The sequence below is a fragment of the Phyllopteryx taeniolatus genome, chromosome 23 (assembly GCF_024500385.1).
Source record: "Phyllopteryx taeniolatus isolate TA_2022b chromosome 23, UOR_Ptae_1.2, whole genome shotgun sequence".
NCBI classification, from domain to species: Eukaryota; Metazoa; Chordata; class Actinopteri; order Syngnathiformes; family Syngnathidae; genus Phyllopteryx; species Phyllopteryx taeniolatus.
This window is the reverse complement of record NC_084524.1, coordinates 2,086,392-2,108,236: the sequence shown is the minus strand read 5'-3', so window position 1 is coordinate 2,108,236 and position 21,845 is coordinate 2,086,392. Positions and strand designations below refer to the sequence as shown.

The window sequence follows — 21,845 nt, the reverse complement described above, 5'->3', positions numbered from 1 at the left end:
GCCCAACTGTCATTTGCGATGTACACTTCTATTCAGAAGCTTGGGGTGACTCAAGGTTTTGTTTTTTTGAAACCACATTGACATTGTCTGGACTTCATTTATGATAAATGGAATTTTATCTTCACTGGAAAAAAAATAAATACAAAAATTAAGCGCGCCAAACTTTCAAATGGTATCAGTGAGTCAAAAACATAGGCTTATAAGAAAGTAATAATTGATATTTTTACAGGTTATGAAGTGGCAAATTAAAACCCCAGCGTCCTTGCACTTCTGGTGCATTTTTTTTCAAAATCAAATCATATGAAAGGTGGGTTTTTTTTTCGGGTAATATTGTATGTAAGTTTGAAATGATGTTAAATGTTTTTGGACCATAGTTTGTGCTTTAAACTTCTACTATAGGAAATTAAAAACAATGGTCCTTACTTGCAAATTGTCACTCTTCGTGTCAAGAAGACCCCCGCAAATAGCGAAGGTGACACAAAAATGCTTCACGACCTTGTGAGTTGGACATGGTTTGGTTAAGTGGAACCCAACAAGCTCAACAGAGATCAGACTAGTCATGAATAGAGTCAGTAACGGATAAATCCAGAATGTGCCTCCTGGAGGAGGTTCTTGGCCCGAGGTCTGCTGGCGGCGTAATTCTGCCCGAGACATTCATCTGCCCATGTGCGTCCAGACAATATCTGGTCCACGTTGGGCCCTGTGGTTCTTCCAAGTTCATAAGGACTAATGGCCGAGTCCCTATCCACAAACTCTTCTGGGCCATCGGGTCCCAAGAGGTTATCGCTGAGCGTGAAAGTGTCCCTCTTCAGACTCATCTGCAGTCTGTGGTTCTGCCGATCCACGTGGTAAAGGTGTTTCTTGTGGGCCTGAGCAGGTTCCTGGTAATCTAGTCTGGCATGGTACTGATCCTTCTCGTGTGCCTGCATATGGTCTTGGTGGTCCATTTGAGCCTGACACCGCGGTTTATTCTTATTGTAGTCCTGGTCTTGTCCGTCCACTTGAGGTTGGCATTTGTGTTTGACGTGATTGGAAATTTGTTGCCCCAGATCCAACTGGCTTTGGACGAGGTCTTTGGACTGTAGGTTCATATGACTCTGCTGTTGCATCTTTTGGTCTCGGGCCAGGTCTTGTTGAACCTGGTTCTCCAGAAGCTCCATCTGAGCATGGAACTGCTGTTTCTTTTGGCTCTGGATCTGGTTGTGAACTTGGTTCTTGATGTCTTTCCAGTGCCGTCCCCTAAGGTCAGGCTCCAGGTCCAGACATCGCTCACAGACCTCCTTGCCTGGCACGGTCTGGACCAACACGTGGACTCCCAGCTGTCTCCAGACAGCCTCTTTCTCCGCCGACGACCATGGACGACGATGGACCTTCTTGGCCGCGGAAGGGGCTAACAGACAGAATGGTGATGAGACAAAGGTAAAGACGGAGCCATAACAGACATTACTGACACATTCAAGCACCCACCGGTCGCAGCAGGCTGCAGTGTGGACTCCATCGTTGTGCTTGCGCCCTTTGACAGCACTTTGGACACGCAAGATGAACATGCATGTAAAACAGCACCAGCCAGTGGACATTGTCAGCTACTACCCAGATCAGGGTTTCGGTTGTGTAGTTCAGAGTTCAGTTGGCAGCAGCGATGAGAGGTAACAAAGTCATTGACTTATGTAGATTTTTCAGGTTATCTGTACTCGACTTAAGTATTTCTTTTTCTGACGACTTTTCACTTTTACTGTTTACTTTTAAGAACAGTTATATGTACTTCCTATTTTCAGAGTCTGTACTTTTTTACTTGTAAGTAAAGGAGTTGAATCAGTACGTTTTTTTTTTTTGTTTTTTTTTACACAAATATCTGTACTTCTACTTTTTGTACAGCGTGTTGGATCAGGATCAAGCAATTTGTGTTCTGAGTTAGGACTTACTCGGTGGTCGAAGGTCAGAGTTCTCGTCACCTGGGCCTTCACCCTGGTACTTTTTTTCACCTCTCGGTTGGACCGATTGCTCCCTCAGGTTTTCCTCTTCAGCGGCTAATACACCACAAATTCAAAAACTGTCATTTGCTGACGTCATGAAGAGCTGGACTCGGTCAGAGACCACAGCGTTTCAAGGCGCTACCTGGCTTAGTGGTCGACAGCCTCAGGTTGTCCCAGTCCCTCCCCAAGAGGTGATAAAACTCGTCGGTCCTGGCTGCAGTCGCCGCATCGCCATTTTGAAGGCTCTCCCCTATAGCAATCTCGCACACAGCCTTCAGCAAAGTCTTCAGTGGGAGGCAGCTGCACCGGTAACCTGATGCCTTCCTGGCGGCGGCCAGCGCCAGGCTGAGGCATCCTGGAGCCAAGAGGTCATGGAGGTTCTGAATGCCGGAGTCCAAAGATTTGGCAGCCAGGAGGAGCTTGCCAAGCTTCCTCAGCTTCTGACTGACGTAGTCATACCTCATTTGGCTGCCGTCTTGGTTCCCCATCAGTGTGTTCCCATACTTACAGATCAACCAGTCAGATTTCACCTGGAGGGAGGAGGAGGAGACCAGTTGACACACATAGTGCGACAGGGGTCTGACGGGTATAAAGACGTGGGCTGACCTGGTGTGAGACGTGGTCCCGGTTCATGCGGTGAAGGACCTCGCTGCAGCTCTCTGAGGCTCCGCTGGAAATGGGAAGCAGGCGGGACGCGGCAGCCTGGACTCTGCGGCGCTTCCTGGGAGGTTCCGCATCAGAAGCCCCGAGCTGCTTCGATCTCGAGGTCTCACCGGAAGGAGGAGGAGCAGGGTCTTCTGGGGAGTTAGCGCCGCCCTCGCTTGTTGGATCAGACGAGGAGTCCTTTGATGGGTCCGCCGTAGGGTGACTCGAATCTTTAGCGGGATCGGAGGCCATTTTCCTACGACAAGAGGCCTGGTGCTTCCAGAGGTCAGCACGCAGGAAGAAGCCGAGGCAGCCCGGGCACGGAAGGTAGTTCCTGGCATCAACTTCCTGTGAGGGCCGACGCCACGGGACGATCTCCCCGCTGCCCTCTCTGATCACCTGATGGACAGAACAATCAAAAAACTGTGAGATGATCTCGTTTGGTACTTGCAGACATAGTTTTGGCTGTGAGAGATCATGTGATATAAAATGGCATTTCGATGGGCCGTATACGTCCGTGTTGTCGGTTTAACAAACCTCGATATTGTGCTGGTAGTTGCCTCGGCACCGCAGCTGCTCCAGCAGCAGGTGGCGCTCTTTGGAGCCCGTAGGCAGTACGCCGGCGGCCATCACGTCCTTCTCATCGCCGTGTTTCCTGAGCAGGTGGCGAGCGATCTTCACTTGCGGGCGCCGACAGAACACGCAGTAATGTTTCTTATCCCACCGCCGCTTGCTGCCACTCGATGTCTTCTTCACCGTCACGCCCGCCTTCTCCTCTTGGCCCCGTCTCTTGCCCTTCTGAAGTCGTCGCTTTTCCTTCGCTCTCTGGCCTCGCCTGCCCGCGGCAGTAGCAGCCCGCTGGCGGGGACCACGGCCATCTGCCTTTGGGATTTCTTTGTTTGAACAGGGGCTGCAGTCAACCAGGGCATCTTTGCCGTTGTTCTCAGCACTCGCCATGGAAATAAAGACTCTTCTAATCAAAAGGAAGCCAGTTCAATCATACAGTGAGAGGTCCAAAATTAGAATGAGCCGGAAGCTTGGGATGCTTTCTCTCTGGTTCTCTTGTCATTTTTATTTGTTGTGCAATTGTGTCACCAATGCCGTTTCTCTTCTGTTTGCCACACAAGACTGGCAAGATCAAAGACAATAACTAACAATAAGATCTAAATTCATCCGTCACTATAAAACCCACAGACAAGTAAGCTACACTAACGCCACAGTTGAGCTCACCGATAAGTGGTCAAACAATTACTAAGCTTCATGGTGTTTAACTGAGAAAACAATAAAGTAAGAGACAGAAGTTGGTTTGAAACCCTGAAAAAAAACTGTGATTCTGAATGTGTTAGAATAGCTAACTAACACATGTACAGATACTGAAAACAAAGTGACTAGTATGTGAGACAGATTGTATTACTTATGACTCGCTTCGCCCAAGTAAGGTAAAATAAGATTTTGTTTTTCTTTTGCCACAATAACTTGGGACTTGCTTCCACACAGGAGACGGAAGTGATAGCCAATATGCCATCGAGCTGCTACAAGAAACAGGCAGCGTCCGATAATGGAAGCATCCCCCTCCCCCAATTATGATTTAGCCACGTTAGCATATAACATATATGTAAACGGAGCCAGTATTTAAAAAAAATAAATAAAAAAACTAATAATAATAATAACCTTCAAGCATTCAGTGTCAACCAACGAACACAATAACGAGACGGAATAAATGTTGCTTGAAAAGGGAAACATACGAAGCAGCAAACAGCGGCCTCGTCCCGCCCTTGCCTTCCTTCTTCTTCTTCTTCTTCGCAGTCTTCTTTGGCTTGTGTGGCTCAACCCGCGAGCACCTCGCTCGCTACCTGCCGGTCAGGAAGCGAACTGCAGGTGAAAGTCTGTCACCAATTTGTTTTAAAGCTTTATTATACAATAAAGGCATGAGAGACATTCTGCAGAAAATACATTTTACAAAAACTGACAATAAAAAAAAAACCCAGCTTTAGTCTCAAATGTTCCATTCATGAAAACAAAGAGGCGTTACCAATATTTAAACCAATCGCGCTCCACTAAGAACTGTGATTGGCCGTCGCCGTTCCACCCACGACCACCGCGCATGCGCGCCGTTGGGAGCGACAAACGGAGCGTGTTTACAAGTTTGGCCGTGTAAATGTTTTCGTGAGAACAACTCGCCAGGCGTCTGAGCAGTTTGAGTCTGCGGGACTCCCTCCCCTGAGGTCATTTCCCATGAAGATCCGCTTTTCCCCGCTCAAAGTCCCGCTGGGGCGAAGACTGCAGACCGCAGCCGTGTTGCAATGGATCTTCTCCTTCCTGGGGTTAGGTAACAGGGAACTTGCCAAAATGTGTTCTTGTGAGATATCTTCAACGATGTAATAATCAATACATTGGAAGAAAATCTGTGAGTGAATAAAGGAAAACTTAACCATATTAAACACTCTGTATATAATTATATTAAAGAATAAAAATACTAACTGGTTGTCTCTTAATATTCCTATAATAACAACAATGTGTCTAATTCTTGTTTTTTGGGGGGAGCAAGAAAATCATGATCAATGATGACAATGGTTTGAACATGTCTTCCACGTGTCCCTCAGCCCAATGTTGTCTCGCCGCCTTCATCCTCCTGTCTCTGTCCGCCTGGTGGATGGTGGCATTTCTGTACGCCGGCTGGCTGTGGCTGGACCGGGACACGCCCAACCGCGGAGGTCGCCGGTGCCAGTGGATCCAGCGCTGGAGCGTGTGGGAACATTTCCGCGACTACTTTCCCGTAAAGGTGTCTTCACTCGCACGAACGAGTCACGAGTGTGTCGCGCGACGCAGACTTGACGGGTCTCGTTTGTCTTCAGCTGGTGAAAACGGTCGACCTGGACCCTGACAAGAACTACATATTTGGATTTCATCCACACGGTGAGACGCGTACCGGTTTGTCCACCTGTCTGTGTCTGTCCCGCCCGTCTGACTCGCCGCCCGTTCTGCCTCGCCAGGCGTGCTGGCCACCGGGGCGTTCTGTAACTTCTGCACTGAGTCCACGGGTTTCTCCAGTCTTTTTCCTGGACTGAAGTCTCACCTTCTCACGTTGCCCTTCTGGTTCCGAGTGCCGATCTTCAGAGATTATATCATGTGTGGAGGTACACACCTGTCTGTATGTCTGTCTGACTTATTATTGTGAAGAGACTTAGACTTAATTAGTTTCTTGAAGACTTGTGGGGACATGTGAAGCAGTGACCAGAGGCGGCCAGGTGCCGCCTCCCGATTGTCTGTCTGATGTGCTACATTTTCCAGAGGTACTGATTCGTTTGAAACGCAAACAAAGAGTACAATGTGGCACCTCTGTGTCCCTCAGGTCTGGTGTCAAGCTCCAAGTCCAGCCTCTCCTACCTGCTGAGTCGTCCTCAAGGAGGAAACGTTGCCGTCATTGCAGTGGGCGGCGCTCCAGAAGCGCTGGAGGCTCGCCCGGGAGCTTTGATGTTACAGGTATGAACGTCTAAGAAATGTTTTTGTTTGTGTCAATAAATGTTCTTTTAGGGACATGAAGACACTTTTGGAATGTGTAGAAACAGGACTTTTAGGGACATAAAGAGGCTTGTAGGAACACGTAGGAATATGAAGAGACTTTATGAACCCGACTGGTAGAGAAATTATGATTTGTAGGGACATGAGAAGATTTGTAGGAAACCTGGGGTGACATGACTTGGCGGAGAATGAAGAGCCTCTTCGGGACATGAAGAAACGTATAGGGTTATGACTTGTAGGGACATGAACAGACTTATAGGAACCTTTAGGGACATGACTTGTTGTAGTGACAAAAGAGGACTTGTAGGAACCTGGCAGGAGATGATTTTATGGGGATGTGATGGAACTTGTAGGGACACGAAACGCAAATGTATGTTTGTCCATGTCAAAAAGGTTTCTTCTTTTTACAGCTGTGGAAAAGGAAGGGCTTCATCAAACTGGCGCTGAGACACGGGTTTGTGACTTCAGGATGTGGGTCGGGGAGCTCGGAGAGTTAACAGAAGCACATTGACACGCTAGGTTCTGTATTCCTATTTGTGTGCGCGCGCATGTGCACGTGCGCAGAGCTCAACTGGTTCCCGTCTTTTCATTTGGAGAAAACGAGCTGTTTGATCAGATTCGGAACCCAACCGGCTCTCCTCTCAGGACACTCCAGGTCCGTCTAGATGCCATAGTACCACATACGACGTGACTTGTAGGACTTTTTAGGATCTTGAAGAGTCTTGCAGGGACATGAAGTCTGTTGTTCTGTGACAGGACCGGCTGCAAAGCATTATGGGAATAGCGCTGCCTTTGATCAACGGCAGAGGAGTCTTCCAGTACAGCTTCGGGCTGTTGCCACACAGGAAGGCAATACTCACAGTCGGTACGATCCATCGAGACATGAGCCCCCGCCCGAGGTCCGCGTCCGTTCCTCCGCGCCACTCAGCGGTGTGTCTGTTTGCAGTCGGGAAGCCCATCCCGGTTGCAACTAGTCCGAACCCGAGCAGTGAGGACATCGACGCGCTTCATGAAGTCTACCTGGAGCATCTCAGCAAGCTGTTTGAGCGGCACAAACACCAATACTGTCTGCAGGAGCACCAACATCTGACCTTCATCTGACCTTCTTGTACTTCTTCCTCTCTGTCCAATAAAAATGACACGCACAAATGCATGATTTACATTAGGAATTGCCATTATTGCTTCATAGCAGAATTGGGCAAAACATTCTTTCATCTCCCCCACCAAGCATTTACATGACATGAAATACAATACTGTGTATCTGTTTTTTTCTTAAAATCTTATTTTTCAGTCATTTATCATCTCATAATTGTGTTAATTTGTTATTGTAAATAATAACATCAAAAGAAATGAATTTAAAATATACAATTTAACAATCAAAATTATTTTGTTATTAAAATATATCACTTCATAATTGGTTTATTAATTCTCGAATAAAACATTGGCAAAATCAACATTTTTAAATGTGAATTTTACACTTAAAATAAATACCATTAAAAACAATTAGTCAATTATTTTTTAGATTAATAATAAAACTAATATAAAATATCAAATGTGGCCCTTGGCACAAAGTTTGACAACCAGCTGAATGAAAACATTGACAATACAAATATTAACTACAACATAAACAAATGCAAGCAATGTCAACGAGTGGTAACTTACATCTGGACGATTATTATTTCATTTGGAAAAATAAACGTAAACTCTTCTGGGACGGTGGAAGACGAGTCGTGAAAGGCGCATGCGCACTGAGCGGGTATGTCCCCACACAGAAAAAAAAAAAAAAAGGAAAAAGAAAATCGCTCCATTGTGACGTCGTCGCAGGACGGAGGCGGAGCTGTTCGAGTGTTCTACTCGAGTACTGTGACGTCACGCGTACCGAAAATGCCATTTAACCGCATTGTCGCTAAAGTAGACGAAGACAAAACAACTCGTCGGGGAAGCGCTCGGAATTGTTTATTCATGTTTTTTTCCGCCCTTCTAGGACATAAGAGAAGCCTCTTGACGCACGCGCAGTGACGCAAGCGGTTGAAGCCGCAGCTGACTGAACGAGCGAAGAAGAAAAGTGGAGGAGAGAAACAGGAAGTTGACAACAACTCCAAAGACGCAGAAAAAGCAGGTGAGGTCAAACTAAAATGATATATGACGTGCCGGCTGAGACGTCACAACATTACCAGTACGGCAGGAAGAAGCTGCTCTCAGCTTTGAGCCAAAAAAATAAGAGGATTTAATTCATCCTAAGAAATTGTACAGTATTAGTGCACCATAGAAGTGGGAAATACTTCTCCCTCTGTGCAAATATGCGAGGAGAGTTAGACTTGGCAAAGGATCTGGTAAAACCGGCAGTTCTGGGCAATTCCATAGCATACCTCCATCTGTACTCATTAGGTGCAGGTGAGCTGGAGCCTCTCCCAGTTGACTTTGGGCGAGAGGCAGGCTACACCCTGGACTGGTCGCCGACCAATCGGCGGGGACACGTAGACAAACAACCATCGATTAATGTTCTATAGTACTTGTTCTCGTTTGGGTAAATTACCAGCTCAGTAAATGAACAACCTGGTGCATACCAGCATTGAAAAATCTACCGATATCATTTCCACTCTTGACAAATGGTCGAACCCGTGGGTCCATTTTTTGACAGCGCTCATTCTCATGAGGGCAAATTTCAACCTCAAATGATGAGCAACCAGGTGCGGACCAGTGCTAAGCAAAATGCTATTTTCCTGCCTTCTTGACACATGCTCCTACCCCCGAGCCATTTTTACTTAGGCCATCCATCCAGTAATTTGTGTGTGTGTGTTCAGGGAGCGTATGCTCGGTGATGACCTGTGAAAAAAAGCGGAGTGGCTTCCAAATCACCAGCGTGACGTCCGAATTCAGCCAATCAGCTCCCGGTGTGATCCTGACAGTCATCGAATCGACGGGCGCCTCCCATAGTCCCCGGGGCAGTTTCTCCCAGCCCACGACGCCCTCCCTGAAGAGGAAACATATATCCCACGATGTCTTAGGGCAGGGGGCGGGCGCCTCCTCCAGATTTCGACTGGTGCGCTTGGCAGGAGGTGGCACGGGCGGCCGGGGACATGGCGACACGTACTGGCGTGGCCGCTGGATGTGCACGGACGTTACAGAAGGGCCGGGGCTAAAGCAGGTCATGGACAGCATGAGACACGCCCAATCGCTGGAGTCTCTGGAGTCAATTCGAGGACCATCTCAGCCAGTCAGGCACGGGGAAACGGTGGGCCGACTAGTGCCTTCTCCACATCCTCCATTACACTTGGCCGTTAATGCCGGGGGGGAGGTATGACCAAGAATCACCGATAGGGACATGAAGCAACCTATCAAGACTTGTAGGGACATGAAGAGACTTGAAGGGACTTGCTGCAATATTTCGAGACTTGTAGGTACTTATAGGGACATGACTTGTAGGGGCAAGGAGAGACTTGTAGTAAGTTGTATGGATATGACTCAATTTATGACTTTTTTCATGAAGGAATTTGTAGCGGCAAAAAGAGACATGGGACATGAAAAGACTTTCTGGACTCGTACAGACATGTAGGGACTTTTAGGGTCATGAAATTTGCAGGGACATGAAGAGACTTGTCGAGACATGACATAAGACTTGTTGGGACCTGGACGGACTTGTAACATTTGATGTGCCGCAGTCACTGATGCGACAGTACTCAAAAGTATTTCACAAATTGTCCTCTTTCGCTGTGTGTCAGTCTGTCCTCAGGCTGTCACGTTCTCAACCAAGTTCGCCTCCCCCCACTCTGACTGTCATCCCCACTCGGGCAGCGTTCGGCCTGGACCAGAGCGCCGCCTTTAGCCTGCCGGCGGACATCAGGTAGCGCTGCGTGGCGATGGAGACGACGCAATGCGGGAGAGCTTTTTATGATCAAATGTTTTCTTTTGTTTTTGGTCTGTCGCCAGTGTGGTTGCCATCGACAACAAGATCGAACAGGCGATGGTGAGTGGTTAGCGTCAAGAGATGACATACATCAGGCACATACACCTTTTACAGTGTTCCGCCGCCACCTACCCGCTATATCGAGAGACTCGATCGGGAGTTTTAGGGACATAAAGAGACTCTTTTGGATTTGTAGGAACATGAATACACTTGTAGTGACTGATGAGACTTTTCGGAAGTTGTTGGGACATGGCTTGTAGGGAAATGAAGACACTTTTAGAAGAAATTTGCTGGAAATTGTAGGGGCATCACTTTTAGGGACATAAAGAGACTTGTAGGGACAGAAGAGACTTGTCAGAACTTGTAGTGCCATGACTTGCAGGGACATGAAGATGCTTGTGGGGACTTTTAGGGACTGAAGAGACTTTTCAAAACTTGTAGGGACATGAAGACACTTGTACAGGCAGAAGAGACTTGTCAGAACTTGTAGGAACATGAAGACGCTTGTAGGGACTTTAAGGGACATGAAAAAATCCCTGATGTCTGCTCCCAACTGAAATGTACCCTGTCCTCACTCAGGACCTGGTGAAGAGTCACCTGATGCTGGCCGTACGGGAAGAGGTGGAGCTTCTGAGGGAGCAAATCAGGGAGCTGCAAGAGAAGAACCAGCAGCTGGAGGCCGAGAACCGCGTCCTGCGCACGCACACGCACTCGGACCCAAGGCCTCACTCGCCCTCCGCCGCGCCAACGGGCCAACGGGACGACGGTCCAATGCGGGAGGGAGTGTGAGGGTTGCTACGGCCACAGCACCTTTCACATTTCTGTCAAACAAAATTTCCACAAATTGTATAACAGTGCCTAACAGTGTAAAAAAAAAAAAAGAAAACACACTATTATCCCCTGTTTGACACATGGTCTAACCCATGGTTAACATGACATACTTCCATCACTCATCCATCAATTTTCCACACTACTCGTCCTCATTAGGGTCGCGAGAGGTAGGGGTACACCCTGGACAGGTCGCCGGCCAACCACGGGGTAGGTTTTGACAAACAAACGTTCACATTCATATTTACGGGAGCTGGGACAAACCCTAAGAAAGCATGGGGAGAACGTCAACAATCCACCGTGCTGCCCATCAAATAAACAACATTGGCAGTTGATTTGATGTTGGATGGCTATGTATGTCCCTGTGTGATCTCAGTGCGAGATGTAGGGAGCTTAAAATAAATTGTCTAAAAAACAAAAGCTCTGTCGTTTTGGTTTTTTTAAACCAACACACACACAGAAAGTGAGCAAATGAATGATTCCAAAAGGTTCTAATTCAGGACTTGTGCTTTTTATAACCACCAACATCAAGAAGACACACTGAAAATATGCATCATGATTCTCATATTCTGTCAACCCCCCCTCTTTGACTTGATTCTCTTTGTTGACAACTACTGTGTGTGAGAGTGAGAGTGTAGCATTAACAGCTGATGTGACATCACTGAACCTCTGCTTGTTCAAAGATGTCACCTACAGATAGAGGCATCACTCTGACACTAAAGTGAAGCCCAACAGTGTTTTTTTTTCGAACACGTTTTTTTTTTTTGGAGGGGGGGGGGGGGGAGTATTATTTGATGTCCAATACTCGAGAGTACCAAAAACTCCAGTCCAAAACCAATCAATTGCAATAATCCTTGGACAAAATGGCGTCCTGGTGTGAGAGGTCCTGTTTTTCCCCTGTCTTTGGCGGAGGATGCTGGCCCTTTAAGAGGGGAAGCTGGCAAGATAAGCCCCCCACCCTCCCCCCCGGAACCCCCCCACACCCCCTTCCTCCAGCACATTGTTCTGCCACTGCCGGCGAGAAGCGGCTTCCTCCGCACGCCGCCCTCTGCTGCAAACACACACAGACAGACTGACGGACGCCTGGGCTGGATGTGGACGCTCGCCCTTTGGTGCGGGGGGATGGAACGCCTGCTCACCGTTGATGACGCACAATTAGGAGCCTGACACTCAAACCGGAGACAAAGACACACACATCGTGTCGGTCCAAGGATGCTCTGAGCGAAGACACGCCGCCGGACTGGGAACAAGCTCAGGTGACACACACACACACTGAACAAAGGGGTCATCATAGCCTGATGCTACCCTTTCCTGTTGTCATGGCAACCATATCATAGTCTGAAGTCATGACGAGGAGACAAGAAGGTTGTTGGTTCATAATGATCAAGTCATGTCAAGGTATTCCGAGCAGATATAAATCATGTTCGTGACAAATCCTCTTCCGCGGAGAGCAACAGGAAACGTGTGTGTGTGTGTGTGTGTGTGTATGTGTGTGTGCGCGCACGTGTCCTACTTTTTGGCCTTTGTTTGACGGCCCCATAGAAAACATACAAAGATGTGAAGACACAAATGGAGATTTCCGAGAAAAGACAGCCAAGTGCGTCAAAAAGGTTCCCCAAAGACGAACAAAAGGCCCACAAACATTACCACGTCCAACTGTCTGTCTGTCTGTCTGTCGGAGGTGAGGCCGTTGCCATGGCACCCTAAATGTCATCAGGGGACCTGGGGGACTCATAGAGACTTGGAGGGACATGAAAAAAGACCCGTAGGGATTTTTAGGGACACGATGAGACTTGAAGAGGACGATCAGAGGAACAAAGGCCACAGACATGGTGATGCAGTTGCCACGGCATGGTCACCAGGGGAACTATGAGACTTGTAGGGACGGGAAAAGATTTGTAGGGATTTTCAGGGACGTGGCGAGACTTGTAGGGAATTGTAGGGACATGACTTAGAGGGACATGAAGAGAAGTGTAGTGATTTTTAAGGCCTTGATCAGATGCAAGAGACTCATAGGGACATTAAGAGACTTGAAGATAAAGAGATTGAAGGGATTTTTAGGGACACAAAGAGACTTTTTAAGGTTTTTAAGGACTTGACAATATGTAAGAGACTTGTAGGGACATGGAGATATCTGGTAGGGACATGACGAGATGTATAGGGACATTGGAAGGGCATGAAGAGATTTGAAGATGCCCGACAAGGCCACAAGAATGAGCACATCCAGCTGTCTGTCTGTCTTTCTGTTAGTCTGTCACCAAGCACCCTGACCGTCGTCAGGGAGAACTCTGAGACTTGTAGGAACATTAATAGATTCGAAGCAGACAATATGATGAACAAATGTTACAGAAATTGCCACGTCCACCTGTCTGTCTGTCACCAGGTGCTGCAGAGGTGAGGTGGTTGCCATGGCGCCCCGGCCGTCGTCAGGGGAACTATGGGGCCTCCACCTGATGCCCCCGTGCATCTTGGTGGACTGCTGCCTTCCCAACGGTAAGAGTTTGTTTCCTTGTTTTGCGTTGAGATCCGAGGGCATTTCCAATGTCCGCGTTGTTGTGTGCGCAGGGATGATGGTGAGTCTGGAGTGTCTTCGAGAAACTCCTCTCATCAGCATCAAGCAGCAGCTCTTCACCGAGGCCAAGAAGTATCCGCTCTACCACCTTCTGCAGGTACAGCCATCTTCAGTAATAATGGCCTTTACTGGACGGACATTAGTGTTGGGGACATGAAGAGACTTGTAGGAACATGCATGGATATGAAGACGCTTCTAGGGAAATTAGGTGACTTGCAGGGACATTGTGGGACATGAAGAGACTTGTCTGGACTTGAAAGGACATGACCTCTTGGCACATGAAGGGAGTTATAGGGATTTTTAAGGACATGAAGAAACGTGTCGAGACTTGTCAGGACATGAAGGAACTTGTAGGCACATTAAGGGACTTGAAGGGACATGAGGAGAATTGTAGGGACATGAGATGTGTCAAGACTTGTAGGGACATGAATAGACTGGTGGGGACATGAGAAGACTTGTAGGGACTTGAAGGAACATGAAGTGAAATGGACCCTCTGCTCTCTGTTCGACTCCAGGAGGAGTCCAGCTACATCTTTGTGGGTGTGACCCAGGAAGCGGAGAGGGAAGAATTTTACGACGAGACGAGGCGGCTGTGCGACCTCCGCCTGTTCCATCCCATCCTGAAAGTGATCGAGCCGCTGGGAAATCGCGAGGAGAAGATCCTAAACCGAGAGATCGGTAAGCTGCGGGAGGTGGGGGTGGGGGGTTCCGTGGCGCAAAGTGCCGGCTGCCTGACTAGAATTCCCGGGCCACAACACACTGTTTACGTGCAGGATTTGCCATTGGGATGCCAATCTGTGAGTTTGAGATGATGAAGGACCCAGAGGTTCAGGACTTCCGTCGGGCCATACTGGGCGTGTGCAGGGAGGCCATGGAGGAGCGGGAGGGGGGTGGCGCCCACAGCCAAGCACTCTATGTTTACCCCCCAAATGTGGAGTCCAGCCCACAACTCCCACAGCACATCTACAGCAAGTTGGACAAAGGTACAAGACATACCTACATTTCATCACTCCCACCTGCAAAACTGAACCATCCGAATGAAACCTGACCTTACTTGTAGGGATGTGAATTCTAGGGACTTTTAAGGACACTGAGAGACTCGTAGGGAGATGAAGAGAATTGTAGAGACATGGACAGGCTTGAAGGGACAAGAACATGAGATTTGAAGGGGCTTTTAGAGACAAGAAGAGACTTGAAGGGACTTGTGAGGACATGAAGAGACTTGTCGGCACTTGTGGGGACATTAAGAGACTTGTAAGAGACTTGAAGAGGCATGGAGAATTTTTTGGGGACGTGAAGAAACTTTGACCACCTCTGCTCCAGACACTTCCATCAAGGAAAGGACAAGAACTGACATGCTTCATTGTGTCTGTCCACAGGAAGACTGATTGTAACCATCTGGGTGATTGTGTCACCAACCAACTCCAAACAGAAATATACGCTGAAGGTAACTTTGAGGATACGTTAAGAGACCATGGAGAGATCATGTAAAACAAAACAAAAAAAAAACATTTTAACGCTTTAAACACATGCTGTACGTTGTTTTTTTACCTCAGTAAATCAACTGAAAGATACCTTTTCCTCGGCATGTACAGGTGAGCCACGACAGCCTTCCTGAACAGCTGATAGCAGAGTCCATCAGGAAGAAGAGCAGATCCATGCACCTTTCCCCTCAGCAGCTCCGCCTCTGTGTACAGGAGTACCAGGGCCAGTACATCCTGAAGGTAAACCTGGAAACTCAACTCTCACCATGGCCGTCTGACTCACACGCCTATCTCCTCAGGTGTGTGGCTGTGACGAGTACCTGTTGGAAAAGTATCCACTCAGTCAGTACAAGGTAATAGCTTTCACGGATAGGACCCTCCCACCGCTATGGAAAGCCATTTGAGCATTTATCCGTTATCACCTTAAGGTCCATGTTGTAGTAGGGTCAAAAAACAATCGGTCTCATCTGTGACGTCCGTCTGCCCGCAGTACATCCGCTCCTGTATCATCGTAGGTCGTCTTCCTCACCTCATGCTGGTCTCCAAGGACAGTCTGTACTGTCAGCTTCCCGCCTCAAGCTTCGTCACGCCTTCCTACAGGTAAGGCTGCCGCTCAACCAGAGAACCAATCAGGAGCCGGGTAGAAGACTTTGGCTTGGGTTTCAGTCGCCGGACTCCGCAGCCGTCTCCCTGTCCGGGAGGGTCCGACGGCTCTCCACCGCGCTCGCTTTGGGCCTTCAACACCCGGCTGAGGGTCCGACTGCTCTGCGCCACCTATGTCAACGTCAACATCCGAGACATCGACAAGGTCCGTCTGCCCGTCTTTGAAGACAGGCCATCTTTGTCTGACTCTTGTCTAATGATGTGTGTAGATCTACGTAAGAACGGGGATTTATCATGGAGGAGAGCCACTGTGCGACAACGTCAACACACAAAGAGTCCCCTGCTCCAACCCGAGGTAAGTCACACTGAACACTGACTTGCGACACTTACTTTCTCTTTTTACTGTAACTTAGGTACACGAGTGGAATCAGTGCTTCTACTTTTACCAGTCTTTTTTACACAAGGATCTGCACTTCTACTTAAGTACAGTTTAGAGTACCTTTGCCACCCCTGCATAACACATAGGTGGAACGAATGGCTGACCTACGACATCTACCTGGCAGACCTGCCTCGCTCAGCCCGACTCTGCCTGTCTATCTGCTCTGTGAAGGGAAGGAAAGGAGCCAAGGAGGTAGGAAAGGAAACAGGAAGTTGGAGAAGAGAGGAGGAGAACCCACCCAATGAATGTCTCTGTCCATTTGTCCATCAGGAACACTGTCCACTGGCCTGGGGAAACGTGAACCTCTTTGACTATAAGGACATTCTGGTTTCAGGGAAAGTGGCGCTCAGTTTATGGCCCGTCCCTCACGGCCTCGAGGACCTGCTGAACCCCATCGGGGTGGCCGGTTCCAATCCTAACAAGGTACGCACCTGGGGTTTTTGTATCTGGCCTTGGGGCCAAGATTACCTCTCCTAATTGCTCGTTTCTTGTTTATCTCTAGGAGTCTCCCTGTGTAGAACTCGAGTTCTCCTGGTTCAACCAGCCAGTTGTGTTTCCAGACGAGCAGCAAATTGAAGAACACGCCAACTGGATCATCAGCAGGGAGCTGGGCTTCAACTACACACATGGCCTGGTAACAAACACACACACACAAACATGGCCTGACAGAAGGACAGTCAGACATACAGATAGAGCCCGTCTCACTGTATTGTAGAGCAGTCGTTTGGCCTGTGACAGCAGTGTTTCAGCAACAGACGCAGAGCAGCTTCGAAGTCTCTGCTCTAAAGATCCTCTTTATGAACTTTCGGAACAAGAGAAGGACTTCCTGTGGAGACACCGGTAAGGACTGAACTTTCCACGCACGCAACCAAGGGGCTCATCTTACTATTTTTTTATGTGTGGGTATCTCTCCTTTGCAGACATTACTGTGTCAATATTCCAGAGTCCCTCCCCAAGCTGCTTCTTTCCGTCAAGTGGAATTCCAGGGATGAAGTATCTCAGGTAGGAGCTGTACAACCAATTTCCAAAGGTGGGACACACATTCAGCGTGCAAGGCACATGTTATAACCTTCGAGTTTTAAGCAAGTCAAATCCAGTCCATTCCCCACTACATTTCAGGCAAGTCGAGTCATTTAAGTGAGTCATAAATCAGACAATCTTGCTCCGTTACATCAGTATCATGTACTGTAGCTCAGGCCTGAGTCTCATAAATACCAAGCCAAAGTCAATTCGAGTCAGAAAGACAGTCAGGTGGCCAAATCAAGAAAGAACGAAACAGCAACAGGGAGGTCTCAAAGGGTAGGGTGGAACCTTCCTCTCACGGACATGCATGCAGTCGGCTTCACACCTCCACCTTTTGCTATTGTTCTCGAACAGACGGACTGGACTCACTTCTTGTGTCTTCTAATAAGACCAACTGTTGAACCCCCACCACCAGATGTACTGCCTGTTGAAGGAGTGGCCTCTGATGGAGTCCGAGTCGGCTCTGGAATTGCTGGACTGTAACTTCCCCGACCCGATGGTGAGAGAGTTTGCGCTGCGTTGCCTGGTCCAAAGTCTGACGGACGACAAGCTGTCTCAGTACCTGCTGCAGCTCGTACAGGTTCGCTGCTCAGACTCAGGGAAAGGTAAGATGCAGTTCTTGTGACACAAGCACAAGTATCTTTTTACTATGCTTTCAGGTGTTGAAGTACGAGATGTACCTGGACAACCCGTTGGCCCGTTTCCTGATCAAGAAAGCCTTGACCAATCAGAGGATCGGACACTTCTTTTTCTGGCATCTCAAGTGAGCGACGAGGCAAAAGGGGGGCAACTTGTGAGGCCAACATGTGAAACCAATACATTTTTGTTGTCAGCAGGTCCGAGATGCACAACAAGACGGTGTCGCGTCGCTTTGGCCTGCTGCTGGAGGCGTTCTGCAGAGCCTGCGGCATGTACCTTAAACACCTGAACCGACAGGTGAGGTCCTTCTTTCGCTATTTGGTCCTTGATTGGTTGATCCACAGGGTGTATGCATGTTTGTGTTCAGGTGGAGGCCATGGATAAACTGGTGAACCTCACAGATACGCTGAAACAGGAAAAGAAAGACGAGACTCAGAAAGTAAGAAACCGAAGTATGCATTGCATCTGAGTGCTGGGTCTGACTTGCCAAATAATCCCGTGCTGTGATTGGTTGTTAGACTCAGATGAAGTTCCTGGTTGAGCACATGTCCCGTCCAGATTACATGGAAGCTCTGCAGGGATTTGTCTCTCCTCTGAACCCTGTGCACCAGCTAGGACACCTCAGGTGATACCCCTCCCACCAATGTCGCTGCTATGCTATGCTATGCAGAAGTGGGGCATTTGACTCAAGTCAGATTGAAGTTGCCAGTTTTAGGAATTGGGACTTGCGTGACAAAAAACTTATGTAAGACTCAACTTGAATTTGACCCGACTTAGACTTGAACACGACTTGACAAGTCTTGGCTGTTTTTTTCTTCAAGGTAGTGTGCCATTTGTTTTGTTTTTGAAACGTTATTATGATGGTGGGGGATCTGAAGCTCCTGTTCTAACCCTGGCTGCCACGCGGACGTTTTGCTTTTTTTTTTTTTTTTTTTTTTAAACGTACCTTCCTGTTCCGCCTTATCTCTGTAACACGCGCACGCTCACAGCCGACAAGGAGGCACTGTAAAGGTGCCATGCCAGCCGGAAGGCCTGGTCCACACGCTGGTTCTCAAGATGGACTTTTTCCCCCCCAAATCTTTTCAGGCTCTTTAAATTGACTTGCTTGAAATTTAGTGGTGACTCGACTTAATTTGCTTGCTTTTTATCATAGTAACACGGGACATGCTGGAAACGTGAAGGTTAAGACTTGAGACTTCTTTATGACTTGCTCCCAACGGTGATTCTATAAAACTTGACCTGTGTGGCCAGGCTGGAGGAGTGCAGGATCATGTCATCAGCAAAGCGCCCTCTGTGGTTGAACTGGGAGAACCCCGACATCATGTCGGAGCTGCTCTTCACCAACAACGAGATCATCTTCAAGAATGGCGACGGTAGAACGTTTTTCATGGGACCGGTGGTAACGTGGTGGCCTTGTGACCGCCGTGTGTTTGTGTGTTGCAGACCTACGGCAGGACATGCTGACACTGCAGATCATCAAAATCATGGAGAACATCTGGCAGAACCAAGGGCTGGACCTGCGGTGAGAAATCGGCAAAAATGACAGACACCCACGACACTTGACTCACTCTTCGTGTGTGTTGGTCGCAGCATGCTCCCCTATGGATGCCTGTCCATCGGCGACTGTGTTGGTCTCATCGAGGTGGTGAAGAGCAGTTTCACCATTATGCAGATTCAGTGCAAAGGAGGCCTGAAGGGGGCGCTGCAGTTCAATTCCAACACTCTGCACCACTGGATTAAAGACAAGAACCGTGGAGAGGCGTCAGTATCTGTCCGTCCGTCAGTATGTGTGTGTGTGTGTGTCTGTCGGCCTAAGTTAGTTTCCGCACCAACAGTAGATAAGTTCCAAACGAGATATCTGTCATATCGTAGGGCCGCGGTAGGTGAACTGCAATTCATGGCGGGGAGGGGGCACACACACGATATCAATCTGAGCGGTTATTGGTGTTAATAAGTGTAGCCTCACGCTCTCTTTCAGGTATGATCGTGCCATTGACTTGTTCACCAGATCGTGTGCCGGCTACTGCGTGGCCACGTTCATTCTGGGAATCGGCGACCGCCACAATTCCAACATCATGGTGAAGGAGAACGGACAGGTGAGCCCTCCCGTCCCCCTTAAGCCACCCTGACTCTGACCGACAGCTTTCTCGCAGCTCTTCCACATCGACTTCGGTCACTTCCTGGATCACAAGAAGAAAAAGTTCGGCTACAAGCGGGAGCGCGTCCCTTTCGTCCTCACGCAGGACTTCCTGATTGTCATCAGCAAAGGCGTCCAGGAGTCGACCAAGACAAAAGAATTTGACAGGTGGTCTGGCCTTTGTTTGCGCCCGCCTTGTCTCCAAGGAAGTTTCTCACCCACTCGTCTCACCACCAGGTTTCAGGAAATGTGCTACAAGGCCTATCTGGCCATTCGCCAGCACGCCAGCCTCTTCATCAACTTGTTCTCGCTGCTACTCGGATGCGGTATGCCTGAACTGCAGAGCTTCGACGACATCGCCTACCTGAGGAAAACCCTGGCACTGGGTAACACCCGCACGCACACACAAAGAAAAACACTGAAGACCTACGGCAAGACGTTTGAGCATTTATTCGATATCCTTCATCTCCATCTTAAGGCCCATGTACTACTACAGTCTTTGTCCTCAGTCGACAACTTTGGCCTACTAGTAGTACAACTACATTAATAGTGATGCAAAAGTCTCCACTCGCTGACAAATGCAGCATCATAAAATGATACGAGTTAACACCTTGTGCTTCACTTGTAGTACTAGTTGTGCACATATGTCAACTAGTGCAATTTTGCCTCACTGGTCAAATTTAGCTGTCCTACTAGTATGCTAACATTGTGCTACTAGTGAGGGCATACTAGTACACTGACCTTGAGCTGGATATCAAGAACACTGAATAGATAAAACGTTTTGCCATTAAGGCATCTATTGATGACATTTCTTTTTGGGGGGGGGACGGGCGGGGGGGCAGAGAAAAGCCAGCAGGAGGCGCTGGAGTACTTCAGCAAACAGATGAACGACGCTCACCACGGAGGCTGGAGCACCAAGATGGACTGGATCTTCCACACCATCCGACACATGCCCAACGAGCACTAACTAATGCACATGCACTACAACGTTGTCACGGCAACGCCAATCTCAGGGTCGCGGGTCCGAGAATGCAAAAGGCGTCTTCCCCTTCTTCGGTGCTAATGTTAAGCCAGTGAGCTGCTGTTGTAGCATACATTCGAATCAAACGTTGCTGACCAACTGCTGTGAAGACGATAAAAGCAATAAAAACTCGAGACAATCAGCCCTAGCCAATCAGTGGGGATATTTTCAGCAGGGGGTGGAGTAAGCGCAATGGTAAATTCCCTCCAGACGGGGTTAAACCTTTGAAATTTGGGGTTAAACCATTGAATTTCTCATCCGGAGCGGCATAATTGGTGAATGATTAAGATTGTATGCTTCAAGGAATGACTGGGTAATGATGTAATTATTGATTTGGTCCACTACGTGTAAAGTGGTGTTTGCACTGTGTGGCAGTCCTTCACTTGAATAAGTGTGACTTTTGCAAAATAAATGAAAGAAATGATTGGGAGCAGTGGTTTTCTTTTTTTTTTTTGATGCATGCAAGATTGTTTGGCGAGATGCCCTGTGAGTTCAGGGCTAGAGTACCTCTGGAAGTAGTTCACAGCAGGCCGCATGTGCTTCCTCTTGGCAGGCGGACCAGTCACTTGTGCTGAGAATGTCTAGGTCACGGTCCGGCGGGACAAAGTCTGGGTCCGGCGCATCATCATCTTCCTCCTTGTCATCATTGCTGATGGCAGAGTGGGCTGGCACAATAGCAGTCCTCCCCTTTTGGTCAAAAAAAAAAAAAACATCTGTGCAGATATCTGATCAAAATTAAATTCTATTTTATTGTAAACAAGTATAAATAACATGAAATATCCTCATGGGATTAATAAGGTATATAAGTACCTAGCTACCTAGTACCTACCTGTAAGTAAAGGTATATACAGAATGCAAGGCATGAAATAATATAGAATGTGTGAATGTCTATTGCTACAAGTATGGTACATCCACGAACTGGCGCTAACAGACTGATAAAACCTAAAACACATGCAATTTAACATTTTAAAAAAAAATGGGGAAAAAAAAGTATTCATTTATTTGTACAGAAAATGCATACGTAATGAATAGTCTATGTCGAGAAACGGATC

The 21,845-nt window shown here is 48.0% G+C and overlaps 4 protein-coding genes across 14 annotated transcripts; 3 read left to right on the top strand and 1 right to left on the bottom strand.

The window, feature by feature from the left end:
• Positions 1 to 97: 97 nt before the first annotated feature.
• Positions 98 to 4,450, bottom strand: LOC133472343 (uncharacterized). The gene is made up of 7 exons (XM_061762986.1): positions 4,364 to 4,450; positions 3,156 to 3,591; positions 2,580 to 3,017; positions 2,116 to 2,503; positions 1,923 to 2,027; positions 1,468 to 1,524; positions 98 to 1,390 (listed from the first exon to the last, which is right to left on the bottom strand). Exons 2-7 carry the CDS (start codon positions 3,573 to 3,575, stop codon positions 570 to 572), a joined length of 2,229 nt encoding a protein of 742 aa, XP_061618970.1. The 5' UTR covers positions 3,576 to 3,591; positions 4,364 to 4,450; the 3' UTR covers positions 98 to 569.
• On the top strand, positions 2,910 to 7,434 carry mogat3a (monoacylglycerol O-acyltransferase 3a). 4 transcript variants are annotated; one of them, XM_061763005.1, is made up of 9 exons: positions 4,731 to 4,947; positions 5,222 to 5,400; positions 5,474 to 5,534; positions 5,612 to 5,755; positions 5,971 to 6,101; positions 6,551 to 6,594; positions 6,705 to 6,795; positions 6,897 to 7,005; positions 7,087 to 7,434. In XM_061763005.1, exons 1-9 carry the CDS (start codon positions 4,854 to 4,856, stop codon positions 7,239 to 7,241), a joined length of 1,008 nt encoding a protein of 335 aa, XP_061618989.1. In that variant the 5' UTR covers positions 4,731 to 4,853; the 3' UTR covers positions 7,242 to 7,434. The 4 variants fall into 4 exon arrangements, with proteins under 4 accessions (XP_061618992.1, XP_061618989.1, XP_061618988.1 ...); XM_061763008.1 differs by lacking the exon at positions 4,731 to 4,947 and adding an exon at positions 2,910 to 3,043 and having other exon boundaries at positions 6,897 to 7,434; XM_061763004.1 differs by having other exon boundaries at positions 6,897 to 7,434.
• A 396-nt stretch (positions 7,435 to 7,830) lies between these two features.
• On the top strand, positions 7,831 to 11,295 carry LOC133472359 (TSC22 domain family protein 4-like). 2 transcript variants are annotated; one of them, XM_061763018.1, is made up of 5 exons: positions 7,831 to 8,259; positions 8,945 to 9,438; positions 9,863 to 9,984; positions 10,071 to 10,107; positions 10,627 to 11,295. In XM_061763018.1, exons 2-5 carry the CDS (start codon positions 8,962 to 8,964, stop codon positions 10,834 to 10,836), a joined length of 846 nt encoding a protein of 281 aa, XP_061619002.1. In that variant the 5' UTR covers positions 7,831 to 8,259; positions 8,945 to 8,961; the 3' UTR covers positions 10,837 to 11,295. The 2 variants fall into 2 exon arrangements, with proteins under 2 accessions (XP_061619002.1, XP_061619003.1); XM_061763019.1 differs by having other exon boundaries at positions 7,833 to 8,259; positions 8,945 to 9,375.
• A 578-nt stretch (positions 11,296 to 11,873) lies between these two features.
• On the top strand, positions 11,874 to 21,223 carry zgc:158659 (uncharacterized protein LOC791141 homolog). Of its 7 annotated transcripts, none has more exons than XM_061762970.1 (28): positions 11,874 to 12,131; positions 13,259 to 13,368; positions 13,441 to 13,544; positions 13,963 to 14,125; positions 14,221 to 14,430; positions 14,827 to 14,894; positions 15,043 to 15,171; positions 15,231 to 15,284; positions 15,422 to 15,531; positions 15,598 to 15,739; positions 15,804 to 15,889; positions 16,060 to 16,165; positions 16,244 to 16,396; positions 16,476 to 16,607; positions 16,689 to 16,813; positions 16,894 to 16,975; positions 17,412 to 17,576; positions 17,656 to 17,759; positions 17,833 to 17,932; positions 18,003 to 18,074; positions 18,154 to 18,260; positions 18,887 to 19,008; positions 19,079 to 19,157; positions 19,226 to 19,396; positions 19,614 to 19,731; positions 19,789 to 19,940; positions 20,010 to 20,158; positions 20,615 to 21,223. In XM_061762970.1, exons 2-28 carry the CDS (start codon positions 13,284 to 13,286, stop codon positions 20,737 to 20,739), a joined length of 3,213 nt encoding a protein of 1,070 aa, XP_061618954.1. In that variant the 5' UTR covers positions 11,874 to 12,131; positions 13,259 to 13,283; the 3' UTR covers positions 20,740 to 21,223. The 7 variants fall into 7 exon arrangements, with proteins under 7 accessions (XP_061618954.1, XP_061618953.1, XP_061618952.1 ...); XM_061762969.1 differs by having other exon boundaries at positions 17,830 to 17,932; XM_061762968.1 differs by lacking the exon at positions 20,615 to 21,223 and having other exon boundaries at positions 20,010 to 20,602.
• The last annotated feature ends 622 nt before the right edge of the window (positions 21,224 to 21,845 follow it).

Excerpts from the sequence above, each read along its gene's own strand:
- LOC133472343 (XM_061762986.1), bottom strand. The coding sequence starts at position 3,575 with ATGGCGAGTGCTGAGAACAACGGCAAAGATGCCCTGGTTGACTGCAGC. Across the intron at positions 2,504-2,579 it reads GGGACCACGTCTCACACCAG|GTGAAATCTGACTGGTTGAT; the intron begins GTCAGCCCACGT and ends TCCTCCCTCCAG. Across the intron at positions 2,028-2,115 it reads GCTGTCGACCACTAAGCCAG|CCGCTGAAGAGGAAAACCTG; the intron begins GTAGCGCCTTGA and ends GTGGTGTATTAG.
- mogat3a (XM_061763004.1), top strand. The coding sequence starts at position 4,854 with ATGAAGATCCGCTTTTCCCCGCTCAAAGTCCCGCTGGGGCGAAGACTG. Across the intron at positions 6,595-6,704 it reads AAACTGGCGCTGAGACACGG|AGCTCAACTGGTTCCCGTCT; the intron begins GTTTGTGACTTC and ends GCACGTGCGCAG. Across the intron at positions 6,796-6,896 it reads CTCCTCTCAGGACACTCCAG|GACCGGCTGCAAAGCATTAT; the intron begins GTCCGTCTAGAT and ends GTTCTGTGACAG.
- LOC133472359 (XM_061763018.1), top strand. The coding sequence starts at position 8,962 with ATGACCTGTGAAAAAAAGCGGAGTGGCTTCCAAATCACCAGCGTGACG. Across the intron at positions 9,439-9,862 it reads CCGTTAATGCCGGGGGGGAG|TCTGTCCTCAGGCTGTCACG; the intron begins GTATGACCAAGA and ends GCTGTGTGTCAG. Across the intron at positions 10,108-10,626 it reads ACAAGATCGAACAGGCGATG|GACCTGGTGAAGAGTCACCT; the intron begins GTGAGTGGTTAG and ends GTCCTCACTCAG.
- zgc:158659 (XM_061762967.1), top strand. The coding sequence starts at position 13,284 with ATGGCGCCCCGGCCGTCGTCAGGGGAACTATGGGGCCTCCACCTGATG. Across the intron at positions 15,532-15,597 it reads TTCGTCACGCCTTCCTACAG|TCGCCGGACTCCGCAGCCGT; the intron begins GTAAGGCTGCCG and ends CTTGGGTTTCAG. Across the intron at positions 17,933-18,002 it reads TTAAACACCTGAACCGACAG|GTGGAGGCCATGGATAAACT; the intron begins GTGAGGTCCTTC and ends GTTTGTGTTCAG.